The 27994-nt window shown below is 40.8% G+C and overlaps 2 protein-coding genes across 3 annotated transcripts in view; one reads left to right on the top strand and one right to left on the bottom strand.

Annotated features, from left to right (window-relative positions):
- Window positions 1-4613, bottom strand: part of etv6 (ETS variant transcription factor 6) — a 32661-nt gene extending 28048 nt beyond the window's left edge. The window contains exons 1-2 of one of the 2 annotated variants that reach the window (XM_030720591.1): window positions 4211-4613; window positions 343-472 (exon numbers count right to left, since the gene is read on the bottom strand). In XM_030720591.1, the coding sequence (XP_030576451.1) occupies window positions 343-472; window positions 4211-4240 (160 nt within the window). In that variant the 5' untranslated portion in view covers window positions 4241-4613. The remainder of the gene's footprint in view (window positions 1-342; window positions 473-4210) is intronic. The other variant, XM_030720593.1, reaches the window with a different exon arrangement.
- Window positions 4614-10355: 5742 nt separating this feature from the next.
- LOC115773707 (protein mono-ADP-ribosyltransferase PARP12-like) lies at window positions 10356-24597 on the top strand. The gene is made up of 12 exons (XM_030720583.1): window positions 10356-10684; window positions 11607-11745; window positions 13074-13548; window positions 13641-13691; window positions 13779-13905; window positions 14749-14914; window positions 17529-17649; window positions 17755-17851; window positions 19455-19530; window positions 20371-20501; window positions 22927-23078; window positions 23372-24597. Exons 1-12 carry the CDS (start codon window positions 10407-10409, stop codon window positions 23731-23733), a joined length of 2175 nt encoding a protein of 724 aa, XP_030576443.1. The 5' UTR covers window positions 10356-10406; the 3' UTR covers window positions 23734-24597.
- Window positions 24598-27994: the final 3397 nt, after the last annotated feature.

The following is a 27994-nucleotide window of genomic DNA, read 5'->3' as shown; positions in this document are numbered from 1 at the left end:
TGTTTGCTGACTTGAACTCTCTGGTACCATCACCTGCAGGAGCTAAAACTGTGTCAGCAGGAAAAACAAACAGCTTGACTGACAAGGGATTTTTGAACAAATGATGAGAACAACTACAGGTCTGGTTTCCCAGATCACCACTTAGGAGCAAACGGAAACATTTAGAGAGCAAGATGCCAAAAACACTGAAAAAAATCAATCTGTCCTGTTCAAATGACCGGCTGATCGATGCATGTAGGAGTCACTGGTCATCGTGTGTGTGTGTGTGTGTGTGTGTGTGTGTGTGTGTGTGTGTGTGTGTGTGTGTGAGAGAGAGAGTGAGAGTGAGAAAGTGTGACTCACGCAGGTGCGCAGGCAGCCTGGCAGGCTCGTCCTCCATTCGGCTGGCTGGCCTCGCGGCGGGAGCATGGACGGGGGAGGAAGTGGAGTTTGGCAGCGGGTTCGCGGAAGGACTGAAAGAGCTCCTCTCCTGCTATGAATAGACACAGAGACACAAAGCATGGCTCACAAAGCTCTGCGATGCACCGGCCCTGAACCCAAACAGCACCACGCCGACTCGCCTCACCTCGCCGTGCACCCACACTAACGGCTAGCCTTGGTACACAGAGGAGTATGTGCGCCTGAAAAACTGATGCTCAAGGCAGCTGGGCTGTGAAGTCGCTTTCTGGACATCCAAATATCCAGAATGCCATGCATGCTTTAGGACATGTGTTGCACTGGAGTGAGGTAAAGTCCTAAACTAAGCAATGCACTGATGGGCAAGACATTAACCACAATCTAGTTCAGCTCATGGCTGCAAACAACCGCGTCGGATTCACGTCAAAAATTGTGTTTTCTGTTAAATGGAAGAAAATTATTTTTAAAATAATCACAATTTCCTCAATCTTGCAAAAAAAAAAAATCCATTGCCATCAGACAATTTTACTTTATTTACCAATATACTGATATACTCTGACTGATAAGTTTCTAATTTTATTTGATGATTAACTGCATGACAAACTTGACTGATCTGTGGAAGTTTTTCAGGTGACTCTTCATGGATCCAGTAATCACTCTCCTCGGTCAAAGATGTCGCACATTTGAACAATGACAGCTTTTCAGATTTTAAAAGCATCATCTTTAAATTGCCCAGCATAACAGCACCTTTTTTTTTTTTAAAGTTTCACTTCTAGGTTTCATTCTTACTTAATAAATCAAAATGTGAACATTATTTTCATTGTTCGACTAATCTGGAGTGAAAAGAATGAATCCTCTTATGATGCAGAGTTATAGTTTTTCCTCTGAACATGAAAGTCCTTTCCATAGTTAGTCAGCGCACAGGTCAATGTGAGACTGAAGGTTTTGCATCACATAAACCATCTTCTAAGAATTCCTCAGTCCTATTTGTCTGTCAGTTGTCAAGCAACGACGCCAGTTTCTCACTAGTTTCTGCTTCTCAAATGTGTGGATTTATCTATTATGAGAATTCTCTCAGAGGCTTGAACTCTGTGACTCTAACATTAGAGCATACTGTGACTGCTTTACACTGTGTAACATTAAACTGTGAATGTCTTTCTATGATGAACATAGCTGTATTCACCAAGATGCTCAGAGGTTTAAGACACTGAGCTCTGCAAATGTATAAAACACGTACTGAATGCAGGCTAAAGGTATGAGGTTTTCCAGTTTGCGGTCATTTTCTGTTGACTGGTTTCCTTTCCTGCAAAGCATGATTTCACCTAAGTTTCTTGAGGAAATGAAGCTCAAGGGGGGGTTTTGGATTTTTTATTTTTTGCCGTTTCCCCCTCCAGCCTGTTTTCACCTCGCAGCCACCCTGAGACCTGCACAGCAACTGCATGTACCAGGAATTTCCTGTGGAAGCCGAGCAATAATCTTTCAGTCTTCTATTTCCTCCTCTCAGAGGCAGAGAGCCGTTCTCCCTCGGCTTGACATTCATTTGTCTAAAAATTCAGCTGCCCGTGTCCTCACACAGCTCCGCCTGGGTCTGCGAAAATGCGACCACTGGGACCGACAGAAAGTGATTTGCGACAGAGCTGGAGGTGAGGGGGAGCCGTCCTCTCTCGCTCTGACGGTAAAACTTCTCAGACTGAAACCCGGATCATTACTCGGCAATCGTGCCCTGACATCAGACTCGGTAATGAGCAATACATCCCTCTCAAAACAAAAACATCACTTCTCGCTGTCAGTTACTGGACAGTGTGCATTGCTTTGAGCTATTTCAGGCTGACCTTGCCATCTCAAATAATATTTCTATTATTACATGTCCCAGTTACAGTGATAGACTCGGATTTTTGATTAATGTCCAAATAGAAAAAAGCCAGTTTTGTGTGACAAAAACAATAATCACAAAAGAAAACTGGTGCAGGTTAATCAGCTATTTTTAGCACTGGTTCTTGTCCTCGTGCTGCAGCAGCGGACCATCTTCATTATTGATTAATGAATGGATCACTCGGATAACAACACGTCAAAGTGGTTTTAAATTGTTTACACGCAGTATGACCTACAGCCACAAAAGCCAAAATATTAGAGATGCCCTCATATATCAGCACCAATATACTGGCCTCATTCGCCGACACCGATGGCAGTGGATGATGTTTACCTGTTTTTTGTTATATCAGTTTTACACGGGTCAAATGTCTGAAGATCGTGTGATAAAGGGCAAAAAGGTCTTCAAAAAAACTTCCCTTATTTCTTTTGAAGACCGACAGATGCAGGATTTTTAAGACCAATATTGATATCTGGTGATTTAAAAATCTAATATTCCAATATATCAGCCATTTTTTCCCCTCACATACACAGATTTCCCTAATCTATCCTTGTTACTTGTATTTATTTATTTATTTCTCAGTTGGTTGTTAAGTTTGTGGCATTCCAAACTCTGATACTGCCAGCAGGAAACTTGCAGAGTGCCCCCTAGTGGACCAACTACACAACTTCAACGCTCACAACGTGGTTGAAGGGTGTTTCTCCTGGTTCATCTTCAAGTTGCGTCCACACTGCAGCAATTCACAGCAACAGAGTGGGCAAGCAACTGAATCAACTATTAATGACAGTGCATCATACCGCTGACTGACGTAACCTGGTAGCAAAAACATTAAGGGTCACCTAGGCAACTGCAGCCTGGTGTATCTGCAAGCAACCAGTAGGCAACTTCAAAACGATGCACGATACGATTGCTTCAAATGTGGATGCAGTTTTATATTTTTTTCATTTTCATTTATCAGCCACTAAAAACACTGATACCAATGGACCAGCAAATAGCTAATATCACCCAGTATCAGCTTGCAGATAAATTGGGCTCTAATTCCTTTAGATAATATTTTTATTTCCCTGCTGCAAAACTAAGAATAAATAACAAGAAAAACTAAACAAAAACAAAATTGGGTCAATATTGGCTTGGTATCAGTATTGTTTTTTTGTTTGTAGACAGCTTTCTGCATATTGGCAAATATGATGAAATTTACCAATGTAACTGTGACATTTATAAATATTGTATAATATAATAATAAAATAATAATATCAGTCCTGGTAACTGTATTGCCCATAATGTCTCACCTGGTGCATCTCTTAAAAAATGTCTAACAGCCTTTGGAAAAGAATTAAATAAATGCATATGGAACCAGGTTATCAGGAACTCTAAATATATATTTATATATTCATCTACGAGTTGATCGTTTTCCATTGTTTTTGGCTGTTTCTGATGAATTCCTCGTCGTTAAAAAGGCAGGAAAATCCACCATGTTTTCCCCAGTACACTTCAAATTTATAGCTCAGCTCTTTTTAGCTGTTACGTTAAATTCAGCTACAGCTGCAGTCCTAACGCCCAGCTCCGGCTGATACTGTTAAAGCAAAACTAAATAAATTAAAAACGCTTTCCTACTGATGCTTCATGTGTAAGTTGCAACTCGCTCGCCTCTCCGCATCTCCGCTCACTTTCCGGCTCGGTAATTCAAACAGTCACACACAGTCACGACTTCTCCCAGTCATGAGCAGAGTGGAGGCGAACTCGGAGCAACAGATGACGAGCAAAACAAACTGCACGGCTCCTACAGCCTGCGCTCCTGCGCTGCGCTGCGGCCGCGGCTCCGCGTCTGCAGGAGGTCATACGCAACCATAACGACTCTATCACACCAAACAGTTCAAAGTGTCTCCTGAAGAGAAACGATGGAGTGGGTTTTTTTAAGCAGGATAAATGAGCCGACAGTGTTACCTTGTTCGCAGCGGAGGAGGATTCAGACATTATCCCCAGTCAACTTCTCTCCGTCCACTTTTCCGTCGCGCGCTGCTCTTTATCTTCTTTCCTTTCTTACAGAAACCCGCACAGCTGCAGCGCGAGCGGCAGCCCGACTGCTCGGCTCGTGTTTGTGGAAGAAGTTGTTTTTTTCATGTAGCCCGCTTCTTTTCCCCTTTTTTTTTTTTCCGCCCCCACTCCTTCCTTTATCTGCTGGCCGGGTCCATAGCGTGGCCGTCGGTGCGAAAACTTCTTTTGTCTGCGTGTGTTTTCCCTTCACATGTCGGCAGCGCGCTGGTTAATAATCCCTTCCTGGAAGAGCGAGACCGAAGAGAGAGAGAGAGCTCGACGGACACCTCTCTCTCTTTCTCTCTCTCTCTCTCATTGATCTGGATGTGTGTAAAACGGCGAAATGACGTGAATTCCCAGCATTGAGCCTTGCCCCCTTTTAAAGGGAAACCCAAAGCAGGAAATCGCAGGCAGGTCGCGTAGCTACACACACAACTGCAGGCGGAGAGGCTGAAAGACAGACTGATTTTCTTTTTTTCTTCTTCTTCTTCTTTTAAATCAGAGCTTAAGGCAAATGCGGTTACACAATATGCTAAAGCTCCGTGCTTTAATTAGACAGTCTGCAATGCAAAATACAACAAAGTGTAGAAGGAATATCAGCCTGTGGAATGTAAGGATTTGATGTGAGATGAGTTAGTTCATATTTACTGTAAAGCCACCTCTGCGTGAGAAATGCTTTGTAAAGACCTTGTGCAAACGGGGGTAAATGCAGTAATACTACAAGAAACAAAAAATCTGAGCACATAAGACTAAAAAGAGTCAGTATTTGTTGTCAAGTGATTCTGAAAATCAATAGGTCACAGTGGCACTGGGCTGTGTTTTTGAGCTTTCTGAGAACATGGCTTTAAGTATAGCACACAGACTGTACCTAAAAAATGGACAGTTTCCAGGTCTGAAAAGTGAAGCTAACACAGAAGTGCATTCAACCTGCCTTCTTTCTAATGGCCACCTCTACACCAATATTTGGTGATTTAAAAATCTAGTATATCACCCGATGTTAGTTTTCTTTCCCTAACATTTGTTATGTTGTCATTTATGAGTCCATAATATGCATATGACAACACTGTTTAAAAATAACCTTGCTTTACTGTGATAATAAGTCATGGATTATTCATTTACACTCTACTCCTCTGGTATGAAATATGATGCGTTCCATTTGCCTCTGAAGTCAGATGTCGGAGTGGGAGTGACATCACTTCGGAGTCAGAAAAGCACGGAAATGTATGGTCACAAATACACAACAGCAGCAGTGCAGTTTACAAGTCTTGTGGGATTAATAACATTTCCCTGCTCTCCAACCCTGTTGGATCGTTAAGTCGGGGGTTGGTGCGGCAGCTCCGATTTCCCGAAGTGGAAGACCGACTTGAGGGGACGTTCCAGTTGAAAATTCCAGATTGGAAGTTGGAAATTCTAACTTCCAAATTCAAATAAAATGCACCAATTCTGGTCCCTTACACTGTTACCTCAGTAAACACATGATTTTCTTGTGACTTTATGGGCTCAGTTGTTAGTTTCAGGTCATGCCGTTCCTTTTGTAAATTATAGTCATTATTACAGTCATAAAGGAGGATTATCCCAGGTGCAAAGCTTGTGAAGCGCAAGCAGTTAGCTGATGAATGTGTTGTGTCCCTTCGTTTCTCACAGTGGATTTTATACTTCCATGTTAAATCTGCATCTTAGGTGCGTCATAACCGCAAACCCCTTTAAAACCCTATGCTGTAACTTACGGTGTAATCTGACATACAACTCCCTACACGTCACATCGCGAGTGGATCAACCTGAAGAGAGAAGCTCTCCTACCAACTAGTGTTTTTTGGCGGGAAATGGCAGAGCGACGGAGGAACATGCTGGCAGTGGAGTCAGCCACTTGTGGCTACATCATAGGCTCTACATAGAGTCAGTGCAGACGTCTAAATCAGTCATCAGGCAGATTCGTACCCCTTGCTATTCGCTACACTTTTTCCTACTGTTTACTCTTACTGTAATGTTTATTTCTGCTCCAGTTTTAAATCACTTGTTTAGGAGTCAACGTTAGCGGTCGACTGAAAAACTACAGTTACCAACATTTAATTCTTTGGTTTCATTTTCAGCCTCAGATGACTCCTTTGAGTGAAAAATTTAAGCATCAGTCAAGATTTTTATATTTCATATTATACTGACATGATGCAACCACTGGTCAGGAGGGAATATGTGCATTCCCCAACCAGTTGGTGATGAGAAGCTGCCTGATGTCACTGGATGAAATCAGTTGCAAAGAGAGTACTGAACCAAAAACCTCCTTGTGTTTTCTATGAGATTTGCGTGTTTGTCCATAGTTTGAATAGAAGATAGAATAGAAGCCAACTTGACTGCAAACACTCACCAGCTAATAGCTGAGGAGGTAGTAACATTTGAAAAAAAAAAAATCCATTACTCATTTAAGTTCTGCTCAACTCTGCTCAGATCAGCTGGTTTTTGTGTTTGTGGCATTCCAAACACCTCTTATCAGCAGCGACGTTGTAGAGTGACCTCTGGAGGGCAAACTAAGCAATGTCAACTGTTAGAAAGGCCCGGACCTATTTAGGGTATTCTGTGTTATGACTTTGTGATAGCTAAATAGCTAATATCGGCCTATCGTCCCCAGCTGATATATCAGTCACATTATTGGTGAGTGTTTGCTTAGAAGCAATAGCAACCATAGCAATCTGCTAGCAACCAAAGCAATCACAGGAAGGTTTCTGACAATGTTTTCAGGGAATATACAGTGCCTTGCGAAAGTATTCGGCCCCCTTGAACTTTTCAACCTTTTGCCACATTTCAGGCTTCAAACATAAAGATATAAAATTTTAATTTTTTGTGAAGAATCAACAACAAGTGGGACACAATCGTGAAGTGGAACAAAATTTATTGGATGTGTCAAACTTTTTTAACAAATAAAAAACTGAAAAGTGGGGTGTGCAATATTATTCGGCCCCTTTACTTTCAGTGCAGCAAACTCACTGCAGAAGTTCAGTGAGGATCTCTGAATGATCCAATATTGTCCCAAATGACTGATGATGATAAATAGAATCCACCTGTGTCTAATCAAGTCTCCGTATAAATGCACCTGCTCTGTGATAGTCTCAGGGTTCTGTTCAAAGCGCAGAGAGCATCACGAAGACCAAGGAACACACCAGGCAGGTCCGAGATACTGTTGTGGAGAAGTTCAAAGCCAGATTTGGATACAAAAAGATTTCCCAAGCTTTAAACATCTCAAGGAGCACTGTGCAAGCAATCATACTGAAATGGAAGGAGTATCAGACCACTGCAAATCTACCAAGACCCGGCCGTCCCTCTAAACTTTCATCTCAAACAAGGAGAAGACTGATCAGAGATGCAGCCAAGAGGCCCATGATCACTATGGATGAACTGCAGAGATCTACAGCTGAGGTGGGAGAGTCTGTCCATAGGACAACAATCAGTCCTACACTGCACAAATCTGGCCTTTATGGAAGAGTGGCAAGAAGAAAGCCATTTCTCAAAGATATCCATAAAAAGTCTCGTTTAAAGTTTGCCACAAGCCACTTGGGAGACACACCAAACATGTGGAAGAAGGTGCTCTGGTCAGATGAAACCAAAATCGAACTGTTTGGCCACAATGCAAAATGATATGTTTGGCGTAAAAGCAACACAGCTCATCACCCTGAACACTCCATCCCCACTGTCCAACATGGTGGTGGCAGCATCATGGTTTGGGCCTGCTTTTCGTCAGCAGGGACAGGGAAGATGGTCAAAATTGATGGGAAGATGGATGGGGCCAAATACAGGACCATTCTGAAAGAAAATCTGTTGGAGTCTGCAAGAGACCTGAGACTGGGACGGAGATTTATCTTCCAACAAGACAATGATCCAAAACATAAAGCCAAATCTGCAATGGAATGGTTCACAAATAAACGTATCCAGGTGTTGGAACGGCCAAGTCAAAGTCCAGACCTGAATCCAATCGAGAATCTGTGGAAAGAGCTGAAGACTGCTGTTCACAAACGCTCTCCATCCAACCTCACTGAGCTCGAGCTGTTTTGCAAGGAAGAATGGGCAAGAATTTCGGTCTCTCCATGTGTAAAACTGATAGAGACATACCCCAAGCGACGTGCAGCTGTAATTGCAGCAAAAGGTGGCGCTACAAAGTATTAACGCAAGGGGGCCGAATAATATTGCACGCCCCACTTTTCAGTTTTTTATTTGTTAAAAAAGTTTGACACATCCAATAAATTTCATTCCACTTCACAATTGTGTCCCACTTGTTGTTGATTCGTCACAAAAAATTAAAATTTTATATCTTTATGTTTGAAGCCTGAAATGTGGCAAAAGGTTGAAAAGTTCAAGGGGGCCGAATACTTTCGCAAGGCACTGTATATATATATATATATATATATATATATATATATATATATATATATATATATATATATATATATATATATATATATATATATTTTTTTTTTTTTTTTTTTTTTTTTTTTTTTTTTTTTTATGCGACTGTGGTTGACAGATGACCTGTTTCTAGCCCTGTGTTATTGGGCCCTTATTCACTTGACCCTACAGCATCATACATCCAACATGGCAGACAAGAGTGGTTAGCGGTCACGTCACTAGTGGTTCAGTTCTCCTCAGCCACGTAGAGGGTTTAATCTGTTATGAGCCTCTTTTAGCCAAGTGTTTTTATTTCATGACTTATTGATTTGGTTCATAGTCATCACTGTTGTTGTTGTTTAATTACTGTCTGCAGCTATGTAAAAACACGGTACCCTCCCTCCCTGCTAAAAGCAGACAGGCTTGTTTCTGACAGAGTTTAGCAGCTTAAGGCCCAAATAAAAGTAATCCAAACTACCAGAATGGACTGCTGGCTTTACCTCAGTCAGCCACTGGAATTAGTCACTGTAAGTGGTAATAGCTTGATTTTCTGCCCCAGATGGAAAAAAAAGTTAATAGTTGAAGAAAAAAATTATATAGATTATATAGGATTATATAGGATATAGTTACTGCTGAACCATCACAATAATCAAGTGAATTTATAGTAGGCTACTTAACTTGGATATTGTGGCTTAACAGCTTGGCCTCCTGGTCAGATTTTTCTGTTTTTTGGTACTAAACAAGAATGTTGCTCTTCCAGAATAACAAGCATCATAGTTTCTGGTGGCAGCAGATGGTGGAAGAAGTGACAGGCAATAAAAAAAAGAAGAAAAAAAAAGGCATGGAAAAATCACTTGTTTATTCTCCTCGGAGCAGGGGAGGGGGACAGGAAGCAATGAAGCTGGTGGGAATGTGCTGCACGTTAACAAGAAAATGCAGATGAGTGATGCTGGGGAACTTTAAATGTTCCTCCTTCAGGCTAAGAGCTGGTGAGCTGGATTCCAGTGCTAATGAAACATATCTGTTAATGTGCACACAAATGCCTGGAAGTTCATCTAAATGAAAAACCAATGTAAAAAGTCGATACGAAGTATTTATGTGAATTTCCGGCTAACAGGAAATAAGTGTAATACTCCTTGTTTTTTTGAGAGGGCAGGACCCATTCTGCTGCATGGTTCCTGCTGGTGGGACTAACAGATGGCATTAATGGGATTACAGTAATCAGATTTTAAGCAGCGTATCTAATCGTAAACACCTACTGTAAAAACACGGTAATCTGATTACAGACGCTTTGCAGAGAAAGCGTGTGCGTGCAGAAAGACTTTAGATGAGAGACATAAACTGTTCAACAATGACACCTGGCTGATATGACAGCAAAGTTTTATTAAAATGCGTCTTGAAAAAAAATTCAGATATTTTGCTGTTAGGGGGAATTTCTTTATTATCCAGATCCCATATTTTCATTACTGGAAATGTCTCCACTCTGTTCAGCTGTGAAGCAGCAGAAAGCCCTCTTTCTTATCGTATTCCGTGGAGGTGTAGGACGGTCGGAGGTAATATAGCGCTGTGACGCCCCCAAGTGGCAAACAGCAGCGTTACAGCATAAACTCCGGCTAAAAATAGTTGAGTTTCGGTTTCCAGTCGTCATAAATGATTTTGAAGTTTTCCAGCAGCCGCTCGGTTTCAGCTGCGCTTTGGTGTCACGGGTGGAAGGAAACGCAGGTAGAAGGAAACGATGGAGACAGAAATAGTGAAAATAATCTGCGCCAATCAAGGCGCAGTTAACACTGATGATTTATTATATAATCTCTTCCCCGGTGATCCCTCGAAGGTCTCGGAGATCATTTGTAACCGAGAGAAATTTGCTTCGTGGTGTCCAAACGGACAGCCGAAGGTGGTGGCCAGGACCCGCCTGAGACTTTGCAGAGTCAAAGACTGCCCGCAGACATGCAGGGATCTGCACCTGTGTAAGAACTTCCTCTTCAGCGGCTTCTGTCAGTTCACTCAGCTCAGGTAAATATGTTTGCTTTCAAGTACAACATATTGCCAAAGGTATTCACTCACCCATCCAAATCATTGAACTCAGGTGTTCCAGTCACTTCCGTGGTACACAGGTGTATAAAAATCAAGGCGTGCAGACTGCATCTGCAAACATGAGTAAAAAAAAAAAAGGGTCGCTATCAGGAGCTCCAGCATGGTACCGTGGTAGGATCCTGTTGTGAAATTTCCTCGCTACTAAATATTCCACAGTCAGCTGTTAGTGGGATTGGAAATGACAGCAACTCAGCCATGAAGTGGTAGGTCATATAAAATCACAGAGCGGATGCTGAAGCGCAAGGTTTTGTATTCATTTGAACCTGTCCTACTCGGAGCATCACGGACCCCAATTCCAAAGTGGAGAATAGATTTGTAGTCCGTCACGTCGATGTACTGGCAGTCATCCTGTTCTAGCCATGTTTACAGTTATATGAATCCTGTAAAATGCTACTATTCATATCAATATGTTCTGTTTAGAATTTCCACTTGACCTCTTTATCTTCTTTCAGCCGCATGAAACGAAAGTCTTATTTCTAAATGACAAAGCAGCAACACCTCTGTGTGAGTGCACTGTAACATCATGACATCAAGTACACGGTTACAGCTGTTTTTATTCTACCCCGTCTCCAGTAGAAGAGTTGGCAAAATGTAATATTAAAAGACAATGTCAGAAAAATAATACTAAAATGAAATATGATTCCTGTTATTGCTACAGTTATTTATAGAGGTGCTATAATGAAATTTAAGGGATCCCCAATACATAATTTACTGTCAGATCCAGAATCATCATAATCATTCCCCAATGAGCGATGTCAACTAACTTAAATCTTTGTTTTCACTGATAATGGATATGAGTGCTCACAGTCATGACTGAGCTTTGTGGACTCTTTTATAACAGGAGGGGCGGCTGCTGCTTCTCCCATGACCTGACCTCGGATTATAACCAAAGGCTTCTGAGAGAGCATGAGCTGGAGAGCCTGAGCCGGGAGGAGCTGTGCACACTGCTGCTGCAGAGCAACAATGCGCTCCTTCCTGAAGTAAGTCCAACAACACACACGGCACGCACCCGGACAGGTTAGTTCAGTTTACATTAAATTGAACTTCTGAGAAGGTGTCACTCCACCTTTTTTTTTGATATTTGTCATCTACTAGCTGATTTTATTCCCAGCAAGGTTTGATTTGAGGGCGTGCCTAGCTTGTGCCTGATAAGTCGCTGAGATATTTGTGCTACGTGTTTCTCAGTCAGGTTCACAGGGTTTCCGGGGGGTAATAAAAGGTAGTAAATTAAATGAGGTCAAATTAAGGCTAGTAAAAGGTAGTAAACAAAATTTGACTTGGTAGTAAATTTTTCATCACCCCTTCAATATATTTTGACTTTTCCATTGATGCAGACTTTTTGTTTTAAGTTCGTTTAACTATAAGATCTGTATAGAAATATAACTACTCAGCAGGACCTGAGCTGACGTTGTTGACGAGCGGTTCCACTGTCCGATCTGCTGTGCACATGCGCGGAGTCATTTTGCGCCTCGTCATGGGAAAATGTGGTTTTCACAACTTTGGCTCGATGACCCGGTGTTCCGTCGAGTCGCGTTTCCTCATCAGATACTGTTTCCCTGCCGTCTCCTCGCCGCTCTGCGCCGCCCATGCGCCGCCCATGTGCCATAAAGCGGTATCTGATGGCGGTCACTGGGTCATCAGTTACCGTTCCCCCAGTTTATTACCGGGGGAACAGTATGTGATGGCTTTATGTCACCCAACAGATACCGTTCCCCCTACCAGAAGACCATCACAGGCAAAACCTGCTGTCAACATTGTCTGTCTTTCATCACTTTTTCACCTGTTCTTCAGCAACCAAATGCCACATGTTGCAATAATTTTCAGATTGGTTGATATGGTGGATTTTTCCACCAATAGGAAAGGGGATGTTGTGAATTTGTTTGTTTTGTTTTTTTGCAAGCACTTCCTGCTAGCAAAGATCCCATTTTTTCCATTTCTTCCTGCATGAAACACGTAGCGAACGTGAGGACAGGAAACTACAGGAAAAAGCATGACGTAAATTATAGATCATAACTCTGATTTTACTTGGCCTATCAACACAATTTAAAAACTGGTACGTAGTTTGGAGTCCACATTTTCGACTCATGTTGAAACGGAGACTCAGTGAGGCACCGTCCTGGTGCTACTTAATCTTAAAATGGTGATGTCATTTGGATGCGCTGGCGCATCCATCAACCACAGAGGGTTAAAAAAAAAGTGGATCGTCACAATAGCTATATCCATCTTTTATATACAGTCTATGATTGTAATCCATCTTTCATATACAGTCTATGATTGTAGCCAGCCTTTCTTTTCATCTCTCCACCAGATATGTTATGACTACAACAACGGTGACGGAGAGTTTGGCAGGTGTAAGGATGGTGATGGTTGCAAGAGGCTCCACATCTGTAAGAATTATCTGAACCGTGAATGCAGCTGCTCAAAGAACCATGATTTTAATGCTCCACAGCCATTAAAATCTTTGAAAGCTAGAGGTATACCTGGCACCTTACTTCTGTCCTTGAAGGCTCTGTACACAAATAAAGAAGCTTTGAGGCTGGACACCAAAAGGGGAGGAAGGGTCCACAGAGGCAACTCTTCCAGTGGTGAAGTCTCTACTTGTGGCAACAACACTACTGCAAGCAGGGAGGATGTTGAGAGTCAGAAACGGGCACGCTGTTGGGATAAAGGGAGAGACAGCAAGCCGGGCAACCGAGGAGGAACCAGTTCCTCCAGTGACATCCACGCTGCTGTCGGTGATGAAGCTGTGAAAGGTCAGAACAAGAGACAAAGGCCCATCAGAGGTAAATAACAGCAGCTGCAAACACGTCTGTGGGGAGATGAACTAAAACTGCGGTCTGAAAGAAGTGTGTGAAATGTTGCTTGTTTCTTTCAGATAAAACAGAGATATGCATGTACTTCATTAAAGGACAATGCATACATGAGGGTGAGAAAGTCATTATTATTATGTTTTCTAAGTTTTAATGTAGTTGTTTCTTGACTTTGATCAGCTCTCATTATTCTTTCTTCTTAGATCGATGTTTTAAAGCTCATGACAAGATGCCATACAGATGGGAGGTCCAGCAGGGAGGCCAGTGGACTGCTTTGGAAGAAAACGAGACAATTGAGAGAGACTACTGTAACCCCAGTAAATCATACAGGTACTTATATGCTTAAAGTCAGTGGGACTGTAGTTCTTCATAGACCAGCTGATAACTCGAAGTACACAAGTGATACTGAATGGAATAAAACTTCTTAATTCCCGCGGAGCTACGAAGGAGATGATGGGGCTGCAGAGCTGGTGCTAAGTGCAGAATAAAGAGGACGAGATGTACAGTACTGTGGAGAAGTCTGGAACCACCCCTCATTTCTTTATATTTTGCTATGAACATGGGAAATGGGTACAATGATTTATTGAAATAAACATACCTGGACACAAAGCATACACAGTTGTGGTTTTTTGCAGCCAGTTTCAAACCTCGCTGACAGTGTAGACCACTGCACAAAAGTCTCTGTAAACATACAAGAAAATACATTATGCAAGGAAAAAAATGAAGTTTGTACAATTCAAATGTGTTTGAAAGTTAATATTTGGTATGACCACCTTTGTTCTCCAACACAACCTTCACTCTCTTAGACAGTTTTCTTGTCATTTCTTTAAGTAGGCTTCTTGAAAGAAATGCAAAGCTCTTCTTTGGATGTTGGCTGCCTTTTGTTTTGTTCTCTGTCAAGATGATCCCACACTGCTTCAATAATGTTGAAGTCCGGGCTCTGGGGAGGCCAATCCATGACTGAGAGTGTTCCATTAAGTGTTTTTCTATGATGGTATGGTTTCACTGCATTAGCAGTTTGTTTGGGATCATTATTATGCTGAAAAATAAAAACATTACCAATCAGATGCTTTTCAGAAAGCTTCTGATTGTTGTTACAGGAAAATCCTTTCTTCGAGTGTTGCAGCACACTAAGTTATTGCTATAAAAATGTTAATATTTTCTCGATTGCAGCAGCACCAGCCCAGCCGTGCACTTTGACACGATGACCTGCGGACCAAACAAAGTGCGTCGACTCTCGACAGAAAACTCAGTGATTGAGCCGACCTTCATCCACACCACTGAGTGGCTTTGGTACTGGGAGGATGAGTATGGAAGGTGGAACGTGTATTTATCGAACGTGAGTAACTGCAGAGTCTTCCTAGAAATGTTAGCAGATTGCTGAGACATTAAGACACAACTTTAAAAGTCTGCTTTGTATCCACATAAAAAAATGTAACTAAATTAAAGTGTTTTAAAAAGGTTTTCAGAACTTGAGTCAATACTTTTATTGAAAAACATGATCCATGAAACCACCAGAGATATCCTGAACTTTTCTGTCAGTAAGTGCTGCTGTTTTTGCAGCTGTTAGCTCCTGTTATCCTCCGTTAGCTTTTTTTAAAGTGGATCTAATGCTGTTAGACGCTGACACTTACCAAATAAACCCTCGTGCAACGTGAGAATTTAATCAAAATGTTTATCACAGGGAAAGTGTTATTTTTGTCTTGGCTGTTTCGAAGAAAATATTAAGATGTCACAGCGTTGGCGTCAGTGCCACCAGTGTCTGGTCCACAAAAACTTTAATGTTGACCATAATTTGAAAACGATGTGACCTAGAATGTTCAAATTCACACCATAGATGCATGTACTAAAAATCTCAGACTAGTTTGAATCTTGGCAACCTTGACATGAAGGTCAGAAGTCAAGTTTTCTGAAAATCCTGTTAATGCGATAACTCAATCGATCTCACCTAGGATGTTCAAATTCATACCATAGATGCATAACATTCAAGTTAGACCCATCAAACTTTACACACTTGTTCAGTGACTATAAGAGCACTTTCCAACAATCCAAAAGAGCCAAGCTTTGCCACTCTCTCAGTGGTGCTGTCAGGATTCTTATGGTTTTGGCAGGAAGGCCCAGTGGAGTAGATTGTGCTTTTAAAGATACACAAATGTAAAAAATCAAAACTTCCCATTTATACTTTATGAAACCAGCTCTGAGCTGGCTACTTCATATCTTTATATAACTCTGCCTTTATTTTTGCCTTTCTTTATGTGCTTTTTATTTGTTTTATGGTTCTTTTTTCCTATCTGTATTCTGTTTAAGCTGCTAGACTTACAGCTTATTATTAAAGTTTTAATAATTATCTTTTATGGTTGTAAATTGAGGCTGCTACACAGTCTGTTCATACAGCTCAAATAGCTGTGATTGTGGTTTGATTTCGCAACTTTAAATTGATCATTCTCGTACCAGACTGCTGATTCATCCTAGTCAGATGGCCAAACCACCTCAACTGGTTCCTGTGGAGAAGTAACAGCTCTACTCTGGACCCCTCCCAAATGAGTGCACTCCTCACCCTATCCCTAAGGGAGAGGCCAGGCACCCTTCAGATGAAGCTCGTTTTCACCACTTGTATCATGACCTATGGTCATGAGCTAAGCATGTAGACTGACCGCTAAATCATCAGCTTTGCTTTCATGCTCAGCTCCATCTTCACCACGACAGACCGGTGAAGCATCCACATCACTGCAGATGCAGCTCCAATCCATCTGTCTATCTCCTGCTCTCTTCTCCCTTCCCTTCTTTTCCGGCTGAAGACCATGGCCTCAGACTTAGAGGTACTAATTCTCATACCAGCCGCTTCACACTCGGCTGCGAACTGTTCCACTGCAAGGTGGAGGCCACCACCCAATGAAGCAAACAGGAGCATTTACAAAAAACGGAGATGAGATTCTGAAGCCACCAAGATGGAAGCCTTTTGCCACGTGACTACACCTAGAAATTCTGTCCATAAGAATTATGAACAGAATCGGTGACAAAGGGCAGCCCTGGCAGAGTCACTCACAAAAAATGAGTTCGACTTCTTGCCAGCAATATGGACCAAGCTCTCTGTGGCTGCAAAGGGACTGAATGACCCATAACAACAGGCTAGACACCCCATACTCCCTCAGCGTCCCTCAGAATGCTGTCAAAGTTCTGCTGGAGGTGGGAGTTGACGATCATTGACGATACATTTAGGTGCACCAGGTCTGTCCAGCATCCTCTTCCACCACCATCCAATTCACCGCCAGGTGGTGATCAGTCGACAGCTCAGCTCTTTTCTTCACCCGAATGTCCAGAACATATGGCTGCAGATCTGATGATTACAAAATTGATCATTGACCTGCAACCTAGGGTGTCCCAGTGCCACGTGCACTTATGGGCATTCTTATTGGACGTGGTGTTTGTTATGGAACATGGTGGTTGTTATAGACAAGCTGTGGTTTGCACAGACGTCCAATAACAAAACACAACTTGGGTTCAGATCAGGCAGGCCGTTCCTCCCAATCACACTCCTTCAGGTCTCACTGTCATTGCCCACATAAGAGTTGAAGTCTCCCAGTAGAATGATGGAGTCACTGGATTGAGCACCCTCAAGCACCCCGGCCAGTGGTTCCAAGAAGGCTGAGTAGTCTGAACTGTCTTTTGGCATGTAAGTGCAGACAACAGCCAGGACCTGTTCCCTGGCTGAAGGCACAAGGAAGCAAGCCTCTTGTCCACCGGTGAAAACTCTTATGTGCAGGCACCAAGCCGAGGGGATACAAGAATACCTGCCGCAGTTCAGTACAATGACAATAAAAGGCATTCTAATTCTGATCTTTTTAAAATTACAGCCTCTATAGACAACACTCTCTCTCTTACTGGTCATTGTTTATATGCTAATGCAGGTTTGTGTAAACGTTAAAAACATGCGTATTTTTCTTGCTTTGCAGACTGGTGTACATGAAGCAGCAGACATCAACAGCACAAAGCTGGAGGAGAAGTTCCTGACCAACGATAAAGAAGTGGTGGAGTTCACTGTTGGTTCACAGTCGTATTCACTCAGTTTCCAGGGTAAACACAGAATATGGAAACTGTCTGTGTTTGCTGATGTCAGCATTTTACAATGTAAAATCATGTTTATAATTATTGTGTAATTTTATACCTCCCCCCCCCCAGACATGATTCAGACAAACAAGCATTACGGCACTAAAAGGCTCGTGCGCAGACGGCCGCGGTTTGTCTCTGCTGCAGATGTTCTTACAAAGAAACTCAGGTACATCATCCTAAAAACGGCCCCACCAGAACATTTTCAGACTATTTTACTTTTTTCTGAAGTTATCAGATCCTTTCACTCTGTTGCTGTCTTTGGTCTAATAGTCCACTCTAATTCCAACTGAAGAGAGGATTTGATGTTTACAAACCAATGCCTAGAGACCACCGTAACGGCTTGAGTCTGACATAATTTCTGTTCAACACTGATGGGTAACCATGCCAGCATACTGGGTATTGCCTTGGACTTGAGAGTGGAGCAAAGCTCAGTAAACACAAAATAAAATAAAATATTGCTGAGTATCGCTACAAAAAGCTTGGCAACAGCTGATGCTGCTAAATGCTGGTCCTCTAGTTAAACATTAACATCCAGGAAACAGGCATGTTCAAAACTTAATTTTAAATGAAAATAAAATTACCATTGTCTTTATGTTTTTAGAAATTTTAGCAAAATTACTGGGAAAAAAATCAAAACCTGATATTAATAAACTTTGGAGCCCCCCCCCCCCCTTTTTCTTTTTTTTTAGGAGTACAGCATTGAGTCTCCTTGGACACATCTCTACAGGCTCTGCAGGCAGATGCTGTAAAGCTTTATCAGATTGCATGTACAACACCTGCAACCACTGCAGTATTGCCTTTATGGTGCAGGCTGTTGTGCTGAAGGTTGAACTGTTACTTTGATGTCAGATTGTGTACACCCTGGGCCAGGTTTCCTTTTCTTAAGAACATCTCTGTATATGCCCATAGCATGATGCTGCCACCATCATGTTTTACTGATGTTTTACTGTAGGGATGGTTTAGCCAAGTTATTAGCAGTGTCACATGTTCACTGGACACATTGCTTGGAGTTTTGCCCATATAGTTTGCTTCAAGCAGGATGTCTGGTACCTTTAACTCACAGTGGCTTCTTTCAAGCTGCTCTCCATAAAGATATGATTGATGAACTATTGATGTGGTTATGCTTTGGCAGGTTGCCCATCTGTGCAATAGACTTGTACAGGTCTCCTAGAGTCACTATTGAGTTCCTGGTCATCTCCTTCAACAAGGACCCACTCAGTTTGACGAGACTACCAACTACAGGAAAAGTCCTGATTGTTTTTAACTTCTTCTGTTTCACAGTTATCAGCTGTGCTCAGTGGGACACTGAAAGCTGTAGATATGGTTTAATATCATTGCCCTGATCTGGGTTTTGTTACAGTCTTACCAGTGGGGTTTAGATAGAGTTGCTGTTGTTTTTTTTTTTATACCAAATATAGTTTGAATTATTATATGCACAGGTGTGTACCTTTCTTATCTAAGACCAATCTGTTTAGCTTGCCACTTCTAAAATCTAGTTTGAGAATCATCTCAAGGATTAGTAAAGCAAATAACCATAGTTTGGAGCCTCAACTATGAGTCAGAATTTAGTTTGTTCTTTTTTTATTTGAAATTAACTGCCAAGAAATTGGCAAAATATCACCTGTTGTGATTGTGGCTTAATTTATTTAAAATGAAATCTTAAAAAGTGTGTAAAAAGTAGAAGGATCTGAAGTGACTGCATTTATCTGTTTTGAACCATTAAAAAACGATGTCATAGTTAAAGTAATTCTGACCCTTTCTCTCTGCAGAAGGCCTCTGCTCCACACTTCTGCTCCAATACCAGACAACTGGGACAAGACACAGATCCCTCAAACAGGATACTCGGTATTGTAAAAGCCATAAAATATGAATATTATTTCTCTACTGTTTGATGTCACATGCTTAAATATGGATGTTTTCTAAAAAGAAGAAAACCAGTGAATTCACTGACAAAACGATAGGAGATGGCAGAGTTGACGATGCTAAGATCTTCACTGGAAGGAGGGGCAGGAGTAGGAATGAGTTTATTAGGACAGCTCCAGTTGGTGTCAAAGTTACAGGAAAAAAACATACTGCTTCTTCCACTCTGTTAGTTAATTAGCCCGCTCTATCTCTCCCACTCATTTTTTTTTTTTTTTTTACAAATTCTTAAATTATTCAAAAATAGGTCAAACAAGTAAGAACAGTCGTCTCACCTCCAAGCTGGTCAATTTGACGCAAGAACGGAGTCTCTGTTTCAAACAGTGATGGAGGAGACACACTAAGGAAGAAGAAACTATAATAAAGAATTTAACAACTGCAACAATCTCACAAATTTAAAAAAAAGTTTGACAGTGGATTCAGAGTAAAAAACTCAAAACATGTAATGACTTATTCAGGCTCATATATCTATCGTATGCTCATATGTTAAATTAGTGACACCTGATTATTATTTAGTGACACATTAGCTGATTATTGTTAAGCAGTTTTCACTTGGTGAAAGTGGGAAGGAAGAACTCCCTTTTAACAGGAATAAACCTCCAGCAAAATCAGGGCAGATAGGGGTAAGTGAAAAAGAAGAGAGCAGAGCAGTTGTTGTTTTCCATTGTAAATGTGCTGACGGTGTTTTAACAGTGTGATCCCAGCTTATTTCTGTTCATTGTAATTGTGACTGAAAATGTTGAATGTTCCTGTGTTTTCTTACAGCCAGTCTCCCTCCAGCGCAGCTCAGCAGAGTTTAAGAAGGTTGAAGCTCTTTTCTGTAAAACCATGAGAGGCTTTGATATTGTTGGCATTCAGAGGATTCAGAACAAAGCTCTTTGGGAAGCCTTTCAATTGTACGTATTTCATTTAATGTTCACCCATCAGACACTTAAAGAATTTGGCTGATGTGTTGTGTGTTTAATAGATTCTGACCTGGTTGTTGTACCACCGCTGACTGACAAAGTGAGATTATGTAACTTTTTAAAACCAGAAACATTAAAAGTGAAATTTTAGAGTTTTGCCTCCACAACAAGGATCCTTGTTACTGATGACGGCAAACTTTAGTTAGACTTTGCTGTGCAACTAACATAACTAAGGTTTTCATTAAGCGAGGTTCTAGCCAGAAAAAAATTTCAGCCTGGCGTGCATGTGTGTTAGGGGGCTGGGGGCTAATTAGCATTAGCTTGTAATGCTAATCAGCTTGCTAATGTTAAACGCTAAATGCCATGCCAGCTTGCTAATTCAGTGATGGTAAACAGTTAGGTAATATTCTGTGATAATGGTCCTAAGGGTCATTGAAGGCACCTCAATCGGCCTGAGGTGCCTTTAATGACCTGTAGGACTTGATAGGGAGTGTGGCCCTCTAGTCTGTGTTATCATGCTCTGGAACAAAGATGCAAGGTTACCTGCAGCTATTGTTAGTAAATATTCCTAAAGCAGTACATCAGTGTGTTATCCTTGTGAGTCCACGAAAACAAGAAACAAGTTCTTGGGATCTTAGGTTTAATAGGAAGCCCAAAACTGTCCTTTGAGCTCCCTTTTTCCTCTGCTTCCCCCTCAGTTTCACGCTGGTCGCTATTTTGCCCCACAAAATCAAGCATGAACAGGACCATCGCGAGATCGCGCGTGCACATTGTGAACGAAACTGGCCGTGGTAGATTGCAAATTAAAGTGAAATCATACTATAGTGCAGTGATCTAGTGTGCGAAATGTGTGCAGGGTGCACGCCCGCTTGCTAATTGCAGTGATAGAACAGTTTGTTGCTCTATTAAAAAAAAGCCCTCCATAAAGCTAGGACATCTTACTATTCATCACTGATTGAAGAATGTAAGAACAGCCCCAGGTTTCTTTTCAGCGCTGTAGCCAGGCTGACAAAGAGTCAGTCAGCAGTTACTTCCTCCAAACCATCACTGTATCTATTAGACCCCATTCCTACAAGCCTGCTTGAAGAAGATCCTTGAAAGAGTAGTTGTAAAACAGCTAACTGATTATCTGCAGAGGAACAGTTTATTTGAAGAGTTTCAGTCAGGTTTCAGAATTCATCACAGTACAGAAACAGCATTAGTGAAGGCCAAAAATGATCTTCTTACAGCCTCTGACAGTCAGTGTTGCCAACTTTGCGACCTTGTCACTAGATTTAGCAACTTTCAGATCACCTAGCGACAAATTTAGTGACTTTTGGAGAGTTTTGGAGATTGACCAGAAACCTGAAATCCTCCGATGTTGCCATGTTTTGTGTACATACCATGCTCATACTGTGTCCCTTCATACACTTTGGCATCGCTCGGCACCAAGGGGGGACCCCCCCATGCCCGGATAAAGGAGGGTTGAATGTAGAGCTAGCAATCGCACCTCAGATAAGTGTTTTCATTACATTTGATATTCTAACATTAAACAATGTGGGATAAAATTGATTTATGTAATATGGTCTAGGCAAAGTATTAAAGTCTGAAAGTTCATTTGTAGTTCTAAGCATATTTAGGGTGTTTTTTGTCTGTCCAAATATCTTATTCCTCTGTCCTACAGCCTCAATTACAATATGCAAATGACTAATTATGCAAATTATGTGATGATGTCATAGATTGACTTCTAGCAGCTTTTAGGACAACCAGTAGCCACTTTCCTTACTGAGGTGCTGGGAACAGTGCTGACAGTGGACTTATTTCTGTGCTTGTCCTAATAGACTTCAGTGCCACGTTCAAACTGTTGACCATAACATTTTATTACAGAGATTAGAGCATGCCATTGGTATTAAAGGTACTGCACTGCAGTAGTTTGAATCATATTTATCAAATAGATCGCAATCTGTTCAGCTAAACGGGGAGTGTTCTTCACACACTAAGGTTAATTATGGAGTCCCACAGGGTTCTGTGCTAGGACCAATTTTATTTACACTATACATGCTTCCTTTAGGCAGTATTATTAGAAAGTATTGCATACATTTTCATTGCTATGCAGATGATACTTTATCATCCAAGGACATTTTTCTAGAAGTTTTATGGTTTGGATGTGATTTTGCAAACCTAAGCCAGACATTAAATATCTATTTTCAGAACCTGAGGCTCTATTTGTCTTGTATACACAGTCTGTGGTCAGCATACACATTTTCTGACCTTTTTCTGCATTTTCCAGTGTTTCGCAGTGTTTTAACATTCACTGTTATCCTGCTTCCCACTTGTGGCCACAGAGACTGTTGCTGCAGATGGACATGGATTCCCTTTTACACTCACTGCACATGTACCAGTTTGAGTTATGTTTTTTTCTGTCTTCTAATTCAAGGCAGAAGAATCAGATGAAGAGCAAAACCAGATGTGGAAATGTGACTGAAAAACAGCTTTTTCATGGCACTGACTCCAGATTTGTAGACGTCATCTGCCACCACAACTTTGACTGGAGAATCTGTGGAACTCATGGAACGGCTTTTGGCAAAGGTGAGTTGAAGAAATATTCATCCTGAAACCGCTATTGATTATTAAGCAAATGTTTTTATACCATATTCATTTAAAATACAGAAACTCCAAACATCCTCATTTCAATTTTAGTGACGCACTGTGTGCTGGGAAATGATGTTTATGCTCATAATTTTTCACACATAAAATCATTCCCTTTGTAGGAAAATGCATGTTGGTTTATCGGTGAAGAAAATAATCTTTACTTATGTCCCTGCTTTCTGTAGCCACAAAAACATTTTTTCACACTGTTCCATTTTGGTGTTTAAACACAGGAAGTTACTTTGCCCATGATGCCAGATACTCCCACGACTACACCGGCGACACCGATGTCAGAGCCATGTTCATCTCACGGGTGCTGGTGGGAGACTACACCAGAGGGTCCTCCAACTATGTCCGACCTCCTTCGAAGGACGGAGGGGACATAAACTTCTATGACAGCTGTGTAGATGATGTAATGAACCCCTCCATATTTGTGGTGTTTGAGAAGCACCAGATCTACCCGGAGTACCTGCTACAGTACAGGACCATGTACAGTGGTGTTGCAGCATCACCACCAAACCCATCTGTGTTTGGTGGCAGTGCTGCACCTGCAGCAGCTTCTCAAAGCACTACTGATTCTTGTGTCATTGCTTAACAACAGTGCTGTAAAAAGGGGGTGGGTGGTGTTTTGGAATTATATAATATTTTGCAGGAGCTCATGCTAAAAGTTTTCTGATAATATTTAATAATACGCGTACAGATAGCAAATAAACTAAAGGTGCTGTTACCTGGAAGCTAAAAAGCACTGAAAAGATTAATAGGAAGATATGAGTAGAAAAAAATTAAGCAGTAAATATAAATTACAGCTAAGTTCACAGTAGCAAATAACTCAGTTATTTAACATATTCCAGAAGAAAATGTGAATTGTGAGCTGCTGTTTATAATTAACAGATTAAGATTTTATGAATAACTTTCCAGTCAAATGATTTTAGAGCATTTTAAGTTTCATTTGAAGGATGATGAAACCTTGATGAAAATGCTGAATAAGTAAGAGGTAGATTTCTGAAGAATGTGTCAGACATGTTGAATGATTAATACTTCATGTTTTACCTTTGCACGTTATAGACTTCTGTTTTTGTTGTTTTGAGGCTCGAAATTTTCCACTTCAACCAAATGTAAAATTATTTTTTAAGATGAATTTCTACAAATTGCCACCATTTCAACTCAGTTTGTTTCTATGTGCAAATTGAAGTTGCACATAAAAACAGGTTGGCACGGTCACATTTGTAGATGTGATTACAGAAAGTACACTAACTTTTATACAGCAGCATGCTGACCGTACCAGAAGAAACCCCTCCTCAATTATCTCAGGAAGTTTTATATATCATTCATATTTATTGGTTATCAGAGGTGGCAAAAGTACAGACATTTTGTACTTTAAGTAGAAGTACAAATACTTGTGTTAAAAATACTCTGGTAAAAGCTGAAGTACTGATTCAACTTCTTTACTCAAGTAAAAAAGTACAGGCTCTGAAATGTACTCAAAAAAGGAAAAGTAGCTCTCTGAAGAGCGTTTCTACAAGCTATTTTTGTGTAAAGCTAACTGAACCTTGTGCTACGTTAACATAATAAAATAATATTAGCACATGAGAACTCACAGATTTCCAGATTTCTTTATACTGACAGTACACAGGTGGGGTATAAGTTGAATTTAGTGAAGGAATCTAAGCATCCATCCATTATCTTACGTTTATCCTTTGCTACACTTGTTGAAACCTGTAACTGACCATGAACACCACAGCCACTGTGCACCAGTCCAACACTGAGCTTTAATATAAATTCACCACAATACTGCAAACTATTATTGTAGGGTCTTTACCCACAATACAAAGCGCCTTGAGGCGACTGTTTGTTGTGATTTGGCGCTATATAAATAAAATTGAATTGAATTGAATTGAATTAACCTGTTTTCTTCCACTAAACTGCAGTATTTTCATGCAACCTTTGAATAACACAGTTTATACATCAGTTTGCTACACATGATATTCAAGAATATGAAGATACATAACATCTCATCATATACCGATCCAATATCTGATTTTAAAAAGAAGACATATGTTAGCTTTAAATATCCAGTTTATCAAATGTCACTGAGCAGTCCTTACCTCCTTTACCTTTAAATCCGACCTCTCTGCATCCTCTTTCTCCATCTCTGAGTCAACTTCTCTCTCTGGGAAATACAGCAGCTTCACCTTTACTTAGCAGACACACTGTGTAACAAACTGCACACAGTTTGAGTGTTTGCTCATATTTGTTGAGCTGATAGGTGCATTTAAAATTACCTGCCACAACATTTACGCTCGCTCCTCTTCTGTAGCGCTAGCTAGATGCTGAAGTACTGCAACCACAACTTATGGACATCTGCACCCTGTAACCCCTGAGTACAGCACCATAAATGATGCTTTAATAACAAGCTTTTGCCTCTTTCACCTCTTTGTATGCATTAAGCCTCAGGGATGGAGGCTACACCAGTATGATTGGTTATGTGTTATTGTTCCTCCATTTAGGCTCAGATTGGTTTGATGTTTGAAGGCGCAGAGACCGGAAATAAAAAACTTAAACATAAAGTAACGAGTCTGTTTGAAAATGTACGGAGTAGAAAGTACGGATATTTGTCTAAAAATCTAGGGAGTAAAAGTAAAAAGTAGTCAGAATACTCAAGTAAAGTACAGATCAGGGTTATTATAGTTAACGAAAACGAACGAAATAACGAAAACTGAAATTGAAAAAACATTGTCGTTAACTGAAATGAATAAAAACTACAATTAAAAGGAAAAAACTAAAACTGTATTGTGAGTTAAAAAAAACTAAAACTAACTGAAATTATTGTGGATTGATCATTTTTCCGAGTTTAAGCTTGGAGCGCCGTCGGGCAGCTGTGTGCGTGCGTGTGCACGAGAAAGCGGCAGAGTCGCTCTGAACCGACCGGGTTCAGAGCGGGTCCACAACGCTGTGATTAGCCTGTTTAGTCCTTGTGCGTTTCCGTCTACTTTATCAGTGAGAGAATAACAATCGGGAATAATAATCAAAGCATCAGTATAAGGACTCACAAATGTCAGCAAATTCCTGGAGGGAGACTGCTGTCGGGATGGACGTGAGGAAATGAAGGAAGTGGAAAAACAGGGACAAATATGTTTGCAGCCAGAAAACTGAGCACAAAGAGCGAGGACCAAAAAAAGTCCCAGCTGGCACCGCAGCACATGACCACAAGGTAATTAACACACACAACACACACAGTTACACAAGCATAAACGCGGACATGAGGTCGGACACTTCTGTAGGTTGTGTACAGAGGCCGCAAAGACCCTGCGAGTCTAATTAGTGAGCATCTAACCAAGCTAGCTCCAAAACAGAAGAAGCTTCAGGTGGTGAGAACATCAGGATGCAGCTGGATTTGAGCTTTGACTCCTTCAAAGAGTTTGTTTTTGTCAAGCACCACATGTAGGTGTTGTTAATCTACTTCACTGACACTGGAGTTTATTGTGGAGTTTATTGTAGAATTTATTGAGTTTGGGAGTTCATATTTATCTTTGTTTCTCCCTGTTGATGTTCATGTGTGTCCTAATTATTACACATTTAGCATGTAGTGCTTCTGTGTTGTGAACTGTTGGTTGTTGAATATATTTCTTTATGGTATCTTGAGTTTTTATTACACAATAGTCACTTTTGCGCATTGAATCTTGCACCTGACAAAGTATGAAAATTAATACTGAAACTAACCAAACTAAAACTAAGCATTAAACCAAAAATAAAAACTAATAAAAACGAGCAAAACCACTCTGAAAACTAATTAAAACTAACTGAATTAGAGAAACAAAAGTAAAAACTAACTGAAACTAAACGATAATGTAAAATCCAAAACTATTATAACCCTGGTACAAATACCTAAAAATTCTACATAAGTACAGTAATGAAGTATTTGTACTTCGTTATTTCCCACCTCTGAGCTGCACTGATGACTTTTCTGTGTTTTGAGTGTTTCCTGCAAAACAGACATTAACATCTATGCACACATTCACAGTTCTGTCCACACATTTACAAACTTCTCACACACGCAGATCTATACACACACAGAGACTGAGACGCACAAACAATTTTGCTATAATAACAGCCCCATAGCTTTCATGGCAGCTGAGTGAAGCTGACACCCCACCCACGTGAAAAATTCCAGCAAATAGATTGAGCGGTTAGTGCTTCGTTTGTGCTGGTTTGTGCCGTTAAAACTAGCGTTTGTGCTGCTTTCGTTTCGGAGATATTATGAATTATAATTTTGGCCGATGACGTCATCATCCCCCCATCATGCTCCAAAATAAACCAGAGTGGTCTCCTTTTTTAGTGCTTCGTTTGTGCTGGTTTGTGCCATTAAAACTAGTGTTTGTGCTGCTTTCGTTTTTTTTATTAGCAAGCACTTCCTGTTAGCGAAACTGCCGTTTTCGCCGTTTATTTCTGCACAAAACGCATAATCGAAAGTGAGGACACTATACAGGAAAAAGCATAGCGTAAATTATTGGGCATAGCTCTGGTACCTTTCCCAAAACCTGACATGGTCTGCGACCACTATGATGTAATGTTTATAACTTGTGTAACTGTTGTGTTATCACTTGGAAATATTTTTTAAAATAACTGCACTTTTTTGAATAAAAAGGTCTTAATAATCCTATTCACATCGTTGACTGTTATTTTCGGCAGATTCTGCAGCAAACAGGTTTAAGAAAAATTTTTTTAAAAAAAAAGGAAAAAAAAAAAGCCACGCCTGATGAGCTCGTGTACGCTGGAGAAACCCGGAAGTGCACGGCGTGTAGGTCATTGTCCAGTGACCTTGTTTTGGCGGTAGAGCAAGAGTGAACTTCCTGTTC

The sequence above is a fragment of the Archocentrus centrarchus genome, chromosome 23 (genome assembly GCF_007364275.1).
Source record: "Archocentrus centrarchus isolate MPI-CPG fArcCen1 chromosome 23, fArcCen1, whole genome shotgun sequence".
Lineage (NCBI taxonomy): Eukaryota > Metazoa > Chordata > Actinopteri > Cichliformes > Cichlidae > Archocentrus > Archocentrus centrarchus.
This window is presented reverse-complemented; position numbering and strand designations above follow the sequence as displayed.

Excerpts from the sequence above, each read along its gene's own strand:
- LOC115773707 (XM_030720583.1), top strand. The coding sequence starts at position 10,407 with ATGGAGACAGAAATAGTGAAAATAATCTGCGCCAATCAAGGCGCAGTT. Across the intron at positions 14,915-17,528 it reads GGAACGTGTATTTATCGAAC|ACTGGTGTACATGAAGCAGC; the intron begins GTGAGTAACTGC and ends CTTGCTTTGCAG. Across the intron at positions 20,502-22,926 it reads CTTTGGGAAGCCTTTCAATT|GCAGAAGAATCAGATGAAGA; the intron begins GTACGTATTTCA and ends TTCTAATTCAAG.